This window comes from Diabrotica undecimpunctata, chromosome 1 (assembly GCF_040954645.1).
Source record: "Diabrotica undecimpunctata isolate CICGRU chromosome 1, icDiaUnde3, whole genome shotgun sequence".
Taxonomy (NCBI): domain Eukaryota; kingdom Metazoa; phylum Arthropoda; class Insecta; order Coleoptera; family Chrysomelidae; genus Diabrotica; species Diabrotica undecimpunctata.
In genome coordinates, this window is record NC_092803.1 from 115,664,547 (window position 1) to 115,676,555 (window position 12,009).

The window sequence follows — 12,009 nt, forward strand, 5'->3', positions numbered from 1 at the left end:
GAACCTTTACTTCAGTTTTGTTTCTTACATATATATTTTCTATCAGTTTTATGATATCGAATCGTACTTGTCTTTTATACATAATATATTCATTAATATTAATAAACATTTAAACAAACACACACGCTCTTAATAAGCTATTAGCGTATTATAAAAAAATAACAATTGGTAGACCATAGACCGCTCTGTATTATCAGATACTTCTACAGGGTGACAAAGAAGATTTCATCTAACAATTCTCATATTAGATCAACTACATAGTATATCGGGATAGTATCACAGACTTTTTCCTAGTTTTTATCATAATTTATCACAAATTTAAATAAAGCAAATTTAACAAAAATGGAATCTAAAAATAAAGAATTTATTTGTTTTGTTCACTCTATATTAATTAAAGTAAAAATTACATTTTTATTTTGTTTATGACGTTTAGTCTTACAATCCGTAAAATGTTTTCAAACAGTTTTAAGAAAATAAATTTGTTGTAGATTAATTTGTACTCGTTGAATTGCTATTTATTACTATACATAAAATATTAAATGACCAACATGACACAAGAAAATAATTTTAGAAACATATTTGATTTGTTTTTACTTCTCACTAAATATTTAATATGTACCAACACAGATCTAAGTAATACTAAAATAAGCTGGTTTTGTTAAGAAGTATGTAGTTAAGTTTATTGCACGCACAAGATTGCACTTTTAAAAAACCATAACAATAATATACAGTACTAAAAAAATATCTATTATATCAATTTAGTATGTGCTAAAATAAATCAGTTCTGTAAGGTCATTTGTATGAAGTTTGATCAAAAGTAAAATTAACGGTTAATAGTTAGGTTTCGGATAATTTTGTATTTACATACTTGCACATTTTCTATATCTATTTTGTACATTGCCCACTGGTTTTTCTCAATTTTAAATAACTTTTACCTCTTTGGATTCACCACTACTGTGCCATAATTTAAATTATTTACAATAATCAAATTTCTAGAAAATACAATAAGTAAGATTAGGTTCAAGATGCCTAAGGAAAAACGATCAGTGAGTGCTGTATTAAGTCAATTTGTGAAAGATTGTCCAGACTTTAGTACTGATAGAAATCCTGTTTTGCAAATATTGTGAAATTCCTGTAAGTACCCGCAGAAAGTTACAATAACACAACATTTAGTAACTGGAAAGCATAAACATTTACAGGATAAAAATCCGTCAATAACAAATTTTAATAACTACATCGCTTTCATCAGAACCAAAGCGTTCAAAATTTAATGAGAAAAGTATTTCTCTTTAATGAGACAAGCTGTTATTGGTGCTGAAAGTCCGCTGAAGTTTTTTAGAAAAGCATTAAATGTCATTCATACCAACTTAGTCAAAAATAAGAAAACAGAAGTATCTGGATATCTTTAGATGAAAATACTGAGGTAGAACAAATATATGTTGCAATTTTGTGTTCGGTGTAACAGGAGTTGAAGAAGAAAGGGATAGATCTTACCTTCTTACTTTAAAACAATAATTAGAAAATGTAAATTATTTAAGTACTATCATAGTTGCGTTTTCTTATCTTATCTCTATCACAGTAGCAGCATTCTTCAATGACTGTCTTAGCCCATTGTGGCCAAATGACATTTTGTATAAAAATGTGTTAGTAGTGATCACAGATGCTGCATCGTATATGTGTAAACTATGAGTGATGTACAGGTATTGTATCCCAGAATGATACATGTTACACGATACATGTTTGGCTCATGATCTTCATCGTGTTACGGAACAGTTTAGAGTTTTATATCCACAAGTGAATGCATTAATTTCATCAATGAAAAAGGTATTTTAAAAGTCTCCGGGTCGTGTAGAAACATTTAGGGCAATGGCGGAAACGGTTCCATTAGCTCTAGCTTCAGTTGTTACTAGGTGAGATATTTGAATAATTGCTGCTATTTGCGAATTTAACTCGGAAGACGCTCACTGTATACAAGAAGACCAAAACATGTTTTGCCACAATAATTGGCGTGAAGATTTGAATTCTATTAAAAATAATTTAAGTTGTTTGCCAACAGCAATTAAAATACTCGAAACAAAAGAATTAAGTTTATTAAGCGTTGAAATCATAGAGGAAATAAAAACGACTTGCAGCCATCAACAAAACAACATTGTTGCAGAAAAACTGAACAGTGTTTGAATTAGTAAACAGTGCACAAAAAACAATATATTAAAATTTGCGCCAATTGTATCTTGTGATGTTGTAAGAATATTGTCTGAGTATAAATGTACGGTTCGGATAACAGGAGGAAATCTGAATTAGAACATTTAATGCACCACATGGTGAATAAATGCAACCGAAACCTATAACCACTTTTTAGATTTTAGTTTAAATTTAGTTGAGTTTTTGGGACAATTTTTATTATCTTGATTTTAAAATATCCTATTCCTTAAGTTAACACAATAAAGAGACGAAAGCTGGAATCGTACGGTAACATTATGAGACACAATCAAAAATATAAACTTTTACATCTGATCATACAGGGAAAGATCTAAGGTAAACGTGGTCCTGGTAGAAGAAGAACAGCATTGCTAAAAAATCTATGGTACAGAAAATGGTACGGAAAATGGACTAAATCATTATTTAGAGCTGCTGTCAATAAAGTCACGATAACGAATATGGTAGCCAACATAATATTCAACGATCGATAACAGTCATGAAACTAGAAAACGAAGAATCCTTAAGTATACGAGATTTTGTTAATATTAGAGAATCCCGCACCAGAAAGCTATCAAACTTTGCAGATGATTTGCAAGGATCATTGCCTATATCTAAAAGTGACTTGAACGTTCACAAAATTGGCTGAAATGGTCGATTAAGTATTAGGGTGATTGTTGAATATGTAAACATTAATAAAGAAACAATCAAATTTTGCATGAAGAACTTATTATAAGGAAAGAGGAATCGCTACCACAAGGTCAGGTAGTTAATCAATATTATTATTTAGAGGTTTTACGAAGACTCTCGAGAAAAGTATCGCAAAAAGAGACCTGAAATGTGAAAAGAATGAAATGTGAAAAAAAAACACGTGGATCCTCCATTACGATAATGCACCAGCTCATAACGCGCCCTCTTCAACGACTAGTTGACAAAAAAACCAGATCACAGTCATACCCGGCTTTTTCGCCCGATTTAGCACCCTGTTCCAAAAAATAAAATGCTGCTTGAAAGAAACTTGCCACGAGTCATTAGAAAGATGCCTGTCGAAAAATGACCTGCAGCACTGTTTCGCACAGTAGAAGATTCGCATGGAGCGGTGTAGTGATGCAAAAGTAGAGTGCATCGAGGGGGAAAAATGAAAAATTACAAAAAATTGCAAAACAAAGATATTATCAACCAGTTTCGAAACTGCATTGCGAGACCTCAGTCGGTCACCATGCCCTTTGTGCAATATTCAACTAAAACGCAGCATTAAACAAATATTTTTTGGAATTTCGCAATTTGCAGTATATACATAGAACTAAAAATATTCTTTAACTCTTGCAGTAGTTTAAGTACATTAAAATATTAAATTTCATATGATATTAATGCAATAGTTACTTACCTGAGGCGTAAAGGCAAATATTTTGTCACCAAGAGAATATAGCTTGCTAGTGGAAAGAATACCAACATCTCTAGATTTCCTACCTGAGAGTCCAAGTTTTTTGTTGCGCCCTAAAACAGATGGAATAACTAAATATAATAAAAAATGTCAGGTTATTTTATAGGTAAATAATGTTTTATAAATTAGGGAAAGGTATTATTTCTTAAGTCTATGCTGGGAGTGACGTTGCGGGACCGAATAAGAAACGAAGATCTGCGAAGAAGGACGAGTATTGCTGATGTTGTGGAACGCATAGCGGAACTTAAATGGAATTGGGCAGGCCATGTAGCGAGAATGCATGACTCACGATGGGCGAACAAAGTTACAGATTGGAGGCCAAGAGCAGACAAACGTAGTAGAGGAAGACCACCTACACGTTGGACTGACGACATCAGGCATATCACCAAAAATTGGCAACAAATAGCACACAATCGTGAAGAATGGAAGTGTTTAAGGGAGGCCGATGTCCACCAGTGAACGTAATAAATGAAGGCTGGATGATGATGATTATTTCTTAAATAAAACCGGCTCTCCAACACATCCTATCCAGAGTATCACACAAAAATGTTTCAGGATTTATACTTTGTAAAACCTACATGACGATGTTAACACATAATGGCGGATTATGTGCTGGTGACACCGTAATCATACTCCAAAATACTTCCAGAATACCACAAAATCAATAGATTTACATATACAGAGAGTCATTTATATAATAAATAAATAAACAGTGTGCAGTTTCGTCTGAAAGATAATCGGGACGTTTAGAAGTAATTTCAGTAGCCTGAATTTTGACCCAGATCTTCATATCCCAGCTCTCTTATCAGTCTGCAACCGATAAGAGAGCTGGGATATGAAGAATACCAATATCCGAATATCCGAATACCAATAAGTGAACAAACTTTCAATTCTTGTTGAACTTCAATAAAATACTTCAATAAGATACTTCCATATCAGGCTTTTAAAATACACATAGCGTGAGATAGCAAATGGTATATTGATTTCATTCAGTCGATCTAAACTATAAAAGAATACTATGTAATAAGGTCTAAAAAATGGCTAAGCTATTCAAATGCCATGATTTATTAGTACTCATAAAAATCAGGTTACTATGATATTATATCTTCCCTATACTGTTGTACGGAGTTGAGTCGTGGACTCGCAGAGACGCTAATCCTGAAGATATTTTATTAAGAATGCAAAAAGGAAAAGAGTTGTTAACCACAATAAAAACAGCCAAAATCAAATACCCACAACAAGAGCAATGCGACCAATTTGTGGCATTAGAGTTAGAAGACCCTGTGGTTTCCAGGGCAACAACTAACAATAACCGCGGAGGAGGCTACAGCTACCTGTGGAAAGGAATGCCAAACGTTGAAACGTTTAAAACAAATAGAAAAGGATATGCGAGTGAATAATAAAAATATTTTATAATACTCTCCTATTTAAAGTAGTGCTAGAAAAAGTCATAGGGGAATCAGCGCTAATCAAAATCATTAACATAATGACAATGATAATTCTAAAGACAACAAAATAGCTTACAAAGTCTCTGATTAATCTGAATTCTGATTGTTAGCAAACTAAACTCTCTAACAATATATTTTACCTAAGTATGTATACAGATGAGAAAGAACCCTAGCAGGCTGGACTTCGATTGGTGCAACTTCAGCTATGGTTTGAACTCGTATGTCATGTTCAGCAAGTCTTTCTTTTATTTCCAAATCTTCTGCTAGAATTACAACTTGTACCACTACATCCGGTTTCTTTTCAGAACCCAGGCGTCTATTTAAAGGATCCAGTTCTCCTGGTGCCAAAAATCCCTAAAAAACAATCGAATTTTAAACTGTAGTATACGGTAGAAACAATTTGGGCAGGTAAGAAAAATTATTTAATAATAATTAATAATAATTATCTATATTATGGAACTGCGCGTTTCGCTGCCCAAAACAATAAACAAGATCAACGTCAAACTATGATATAAATTTAGGGTCGGTAGAAACACACATTCAATGTTAATTGTTGATCTTTTGATCGTTCATATGTCAATCTTATATTGCAGTAGGTAGATTAGCACGACTCGAAATAATGTAAATAGATTGAAAGAATAATAAGCTCAATCGTTGTGGTTGAAAATAAATATTAAGTTATTTCTTTTCTTCTTTCCAATGATGGAATCAGGAGGTCCAACATCACATAACCAAAATAGGCCATTCGAATCACAGATCATCTGACGAATGTGAGTTTTTATTTATTTCTTCTTTCATTCGATTTATTTCAGTATCTATATTTATTTTCGGTACGATGAATTTGTCCATTTATATCTAATTTACACCCTATTTGGTCAAATACTAATTAAAGTTTCCTTGCATTTTAGAGATTAATATTGTCACTAGCTATTTACTTTTACTCCTATATAAATTTAATCGATATTATTTTCGTTTTGCTGTATCAAATACACTTTTGCATAATTTTCTAAAAAATATTGTTAAAAATTATTATTATCATATAAGAAATAAGGGCAGAGGAGCGAGCTCCTATTATGCCCAAAAAACAAAGAAAAATATTATAAAACTAATACCAATTACCAATTATAAAGTTACAATTAAGTACATCATACAAAAATAGTGAAACAATAAATAAATCACGCGGTCCTAAAATAACGCAGTTCTATAAATTAAATAAAGAGCTATCAAGTTTATTTTTAAATATTTTAACACCGATATAATCTCTTAATCCAAGTTGTTCCAGATATTAAACACTCTGTTTGACAAGAAGTTTACCCTGGACTTTGCAGTAGTCTGTTCCCTCTTTAATTTGTAACGTTGGCATCTTTCGTTTTGATTTAAAGTGAATATAGTGTTTAGATTCCCCAAATTATATTTTAAAATAGGAGAGGACATAATTAAGTCACCTGGAAGACGTCGCTGCTCGAATGTCGTAAGATGAGCCATGGATAGTCTATCTTCATAATTAGGTTTTACACGGCCGTATGCGTCTTGTGACTTTACGCTGAACATTTTCAAGTACTATTTTATCGCGACTGAGATCTGGACTCCACACTGGAATAGCAAACTCAAGAATAGGTCTGACTTATATTGTGTAAAGTTTACTAACAGTTTCGAGTTTACACGTTTACACACCGACACTATGTGATCTGACCAATTTAAGTCAATATTAATTATCACTCCGAGATCGTTGTGTGAGGTTACCGAGTTTAAGGGATGTCCATTAATAAATTACGGTAGTGATGGGTTATTTTTCCCAACATGTAGAACAACGCATTTTTCAATATTAAGCGGAAGTAACAATTCAGAGGACCATTCGAATATTGCGTTAAGATCGTGTTGAAGAACATGTTAATTAATAGTTGGATTCACATATAATTTCATATCATCAGTGTAAATGGAAACCTTACTGGATACAATGAGCGGAAGATCACTAGTGTAGATACAAAAAAGTAGCGATTCATGTACTGATCCTTGTGGGACTTCACTCTTTACTGGCTTATCTAGTGAGTAGATAGATAGTGAGTAGATCTTCCCCAACAACGAACCCTAAAGTATTTGTCGGATAAAAAATTTTGAATCCAAATGTTTAACTTTCCGCGGATGCCATAGTGATCCAATTTGGCTGATAATCGGCGTTTTGGAACACGGTCGAAAGCTGTGGAGAAGTCGAAGTAGACTACATCAACAGGATGCCGATTGTTTAAAGATGATGACCAATCATTTACACAATGAGGTAAGTTTGTGATCGTTGAGCGACGTTTGATAAAGACATGCAATTGGTGAGGGATGACATTTTCTTGAAGGAGAAACTCAGACATAGCTTCCGAAATAATGGATTCCATGACTTTGCCGACAATAGGAACCAGGCTGATTGGACGATAATTATTGCAATCTAGTTTATTTCCTTTCTTGAATATAGGAGTAACCGAAGCCAATTTCCAGGACGCAGAGAGAGAACCTTGATTAAAAGAAGCATTCATTATGAGATATAGGGATGGCTACATATTCTGCACATTGTTTGAGGAAAAAGGAGGTTAGTCTGTCTAATCCAGGTGATAAATTATTGCGCAGTTTCCATAAATGATGTTTAATTGATGACTGGGAACTGGGCATCGATTTCGAAAGAACTGGAACATGATTATGGCCTGCAAAAGGAAATATGGCGCTTCATAAGAGGTCAAAGAACGGAGGTAAAGGAACTAATAGAACTAAAAAACCTACAAAAGGATTGACTACCTAAAAAAGCTATATGCACAGGAAGAACAAACGACACTAGAATCGGAAACACCAGAAATTACCACAAATGAAGAACTTAATGTAAATGTACAGGAAGTTCGGAAAATACTTGAAAACCTAACAACAGAAAAGCAGCAGGTAAAGATGAGATACCAAACGAGTTACTGAAATATTGTGGAGCAGCAATGACATAACAATTAAGAACATTAATTAATAAAATTATAAAACGCAATAAAATACCGGAAGAATGGAGAACGAGCGAACTAATTCTACTATTCAAAAAAGGAGATAAAAAAACAGCAAGAAAACTACAGAGGTATAAACTTGTTAAATACTACGCTAAAACTTACAACTAAAATTTTACAAGTGCTAATAAATCGGAAGATAAGTTTAGCAGATGAACAACAGGGTGTTCATAGTGGAAGATCGTGTACAGATGCAATATTCGTTATAAAGCAAATTACTGAGAAATCACTAGAGTATAATAGACCAGCATTTCTGTGTCTGATTGACCTAAAGATAGCGTTTGACAGAGTAAGATTCAAAGATGTAATCCATCTTCTGTATAATAGAGAAGTTCCCCTCAATATTATAAAACCTATCAACCACATCTACCAAAACAACAAAATGGAAGTCAGAATAGATGGACAACTTACAGAACCTATAGAAATAGGCAGCGGAATAAGACAAGGGGATTCATTAAGCCCCATGCTCTTCAATTTTATCATGGATGAACTCATCAAAACCGTTAACAAAGGAAGAGGATACAGAATGGAAAACAAAGAAATCAAAATACTCTGTTACGCAGACGACGCAACATTGATAGCCCAAGATGAAGATAGTGTGCAAAGACTGGTCCACAGATAAGAGCAAAAGAATTTAATATGACTATCTCATCTCAGAAAACTATGACAATAGTAGTCAGCAAGGAACCAACCAGATGTAAAATAGAAATTGATGGCATCATTATTGAACAAGTAATGGAAATAAAATACCTAGGAATTGCGCTGACTAGCTATGAAGACCTGGACAACGAAGTGAGAGATCAAGTACAACAAGTAAATAGACTGGCAGGATGTCTGAATAACACTTATGGCAAAACAGACACATTGACACTGAGATGAAGTCAAGAATTTATAAAGCCAGTGTAAGGCCAATAATGACATACGCCTCAGAAACAAGACCCGACTCAGCCACAACGCAAAGGCTACTGGAAATAGCAGAGATGAGAGTACTGAGAAGAATTACAGGAAATACACTGAAAGATCGAAAAAGAAGTGAAGACATTAGAAGAAAATGTAATGTACAGTGTATAAATGAATGGACACAAAATAGAAAAAACGAATGGAATAACCACATAAGCAGAATGAAGGAGACCCGTGTCGTCAAAATAGCAAGAGATAAGTCACCAATCGATAGAAGAAGTATCGGACGACCGCGCAAAAGATGGAGTGACAACCTTCTATAGAGGTATTAATCAGCCTATGAACATGTAGAAGTGCTTATAAAGAGGAAGAAGATAAACATTCAGAAAATTCGTTAGTCGAAGAACATAAAGACCCGACAGATTTTTGAAGTAATGGTATAAGGACGTTAAGATGTGTGAATGTACCGATAAACTTTTTTACTATTACCACTTGCAATAGTAGATTCTTCAAATTCTGTTCTTAACTTTAGCAACGATTGTTTGACTCGGTTAGAAAAATTATGTTGAGTGAGAAAATCATCAAGAGAACCAATGAGTCTATATGTTCGTCGAATCGAGCGTGGTGTTCAGAACTCATTGTCACTTTTGCCATGCGGGGATAACGTTCATTTTGATTCGGTTTACCGACTCTATAAAATATAACAGGACTTTCTTGACATCCGATGACTTCTAGGGCTAAATTAATTTTATTTTTATCATTATCTTTTTTACTTTGTACATCTCCCGTAGGTTCACGGACGCCTCTTAATCAAACAATTTTTGTAACGAGATATGCGGTCAGCGGCTTCATTGACAATACTGTCGGTAAATTCTGTTCTTGTAATAGAATCAAGTTGATTTAATTTATTGCTAAGTTCAGATAGTTTATTATCAAAGTCTTCAATTTTCTTTTTAATGTCCGTTTTAAACTCCACTAGTAGACTCTTGATTTCAGTAATATTCCCAGTGTTTAAACTATATGCATTGCAAAGTATATATATCCCACGTAGTTTTTGCTTCGTAACTCGATTATCGACCGACGCATCGACCGATACATACAAGCAATGTGTATTGGTTTCTTACAGCCATCACAGTAGAGCTTTCTATCGGAGGTAGAAGTTAGCTTTGAAGAATTAGCGCAAAACGATGTATTAGGCATGCTTATTTTTGAATTAGTTTTAGATATGAATTATAATTATTGGATTGATAATAATCAGAAAATCTATCGTTGTCACTTACTCGAATGTTTAAAAACACAATCACAATAAATAATTTCTTGTTTTTTACACACATTTAAAATCAATTTTTAAATTTGTTTAAATGTAGCAAAATACGACCGCTTCGATTGAAGTCTGACTAAGCAATAAATATACGTTTATATCCAAGCTGTGTTTCGATGGCTCTATAGCACATTTTGACAATTTAGCCATAATGACATTAAAAATATTATTTACAAAAATTAAATAAGAATCTAAGATGAAGAAACTAAACATCAGCGAAGAAAAATCAAATTACAAGCATGTCAGTAGAAATCTTTGAGGAAGCAGAAACTTTTTAAAGTTTTACTATTTTACTATTTACTAGAAAAAAAAAATAAAAGATTAACTCTGAAAAGGAAAATTAATGTATAACTAGTGGAGTGGCAGCAATAAAATACATTGTAATAAAAAATAAGCCAAAGTACTAAGATTAACATTTCCAATACCACAATAAGGTCAATGACAATGTATTTTTAAGATACAACTAAGATACTACCTAGACAGCAGTAGAGGACAATCTTCGAACCTATCAACAGTGATATAATCCGAGTAAAACATAAATATCGAATACAGAAAAAGATGTAAATTATAAACAGCAAAGATAAAAAAGTAGTATAATTAAATAAAATTAAATAATCATATAACATTATTATTCGTTTTAAGTTTCTATGCCGAAAACTTACCTCCTGGAGTAGTTTTCCTACAATATAGAGAGACTGTGCCCAACGGAATGGACATAGACCTAAAGGTATCCTCTCTTGGCTTCCTGGCTCCTTGTATTCAGCAGCAACAAATTCTGCTGGCACTGAATATAGTTCTGGTACTAATTTTAATCCATCCTCTGTACGAATCATAATCTACAAAAATAATAAATTTAGTAGTGAAGACGGTACTGGAGTTTTATCCCTAAATTATATTAGTTTACATGATTTTGCCATATACACCATGATTATTAGGTACAACTACAGATCCAACCGAAACATCTTTAAAAATTTTGAATAGGTAGTTTGAATATGGGTGGTGAGTTGGTCAGAATTTTGTAAAAGTACATTGTTATCGGAGTTCATTGAGTACATTGTTGTCTCTACTACTGCGGCAGATGTGAATAAATTGAAATCCATCAATTGTAGACAAAATAACCTATCATAACAATATACCTTTACAGTAAATAGATGGTTTAACTCTTTAAACAAAAGAACACTCACCTCTTCCAATTGCTTTGTGTATTGAGTAGCACCATCTTTATTTCCTTTGAAACAGTTATCCAGGATCATGTAACAGAAGAATAGAGGCCATTCACATTCAATATTTTCAAACATTCTAAGCTCCCAAGGTTCATAATAAAGTCTTCTTGGATCCTATAATAAATATTGTAATATAAATCCTGCTTTTTATTTAATACATTTACACCTTAAACAAAAAATGTTAGATTTAAATATCATTTTCTAAATTATGTAGTTGCTGATTAAGACGTTTTCAAATATTTTTAGTATAATGTAATGTAAGAGAGCCCTATTCACAATGGCTAGTAAAATAATAAAGAGCATAATAATGAGGAAAAACAAACAACTCATTAGTGAAAATTTAAAAACCACTAAACGATGATTCAGGTCAAATGAATCAGCGTTCTCTAAGATCAGCTTGCGCTGATCTTAGAAAAAGCAGCGCATCATTTATAGCTGCGGGAGCTATAAATGA

At 33.0% G+C, this 12,009-nt stretch overlaps 1 protein-coding gene across 4 annotated transcripts in view; it reads right to left on the reverse strand.

Annotated features, from left to right (window-relative positions):
• Positions 1–12,009, reverse strand: part of LOC140452845 (probable phosphorylase b kinase regulatory subunit alpha) — a 95,203-nt gene that overhangs the window by 62,692 nt on the left and 20,502 nt on the right. For all 4 annotated transcript variants that reach the window (XR_011952226.1, XM_072547188.1, XM_072547180.1 and 1 more), the window contains exons 4-7: positions 11,517–11,669; positions 10,995–11,168; positions 5,229–5,442; positions 3,584–3,693 (exon numbers count right to left, since the gene is read on the reverse strand). Coding sequence is in view for 3 of the 4 variants with exons in the window: in XM_072547188.1 (XP_072403289.1) it covers positions 3,584–3,693; positions 5,229–5,442; positions 10,995–11,168; positions 11,517–11,669 (651 nt within the window). In the remaining variant the exon portion in view is untranslated. The remainder of the gene's footprint in view (positions 1–3,583; positions 3,694–5,228; positions 5,443–10,994; positions 11,169–11,516; positions 11,670–12,009) is intronic.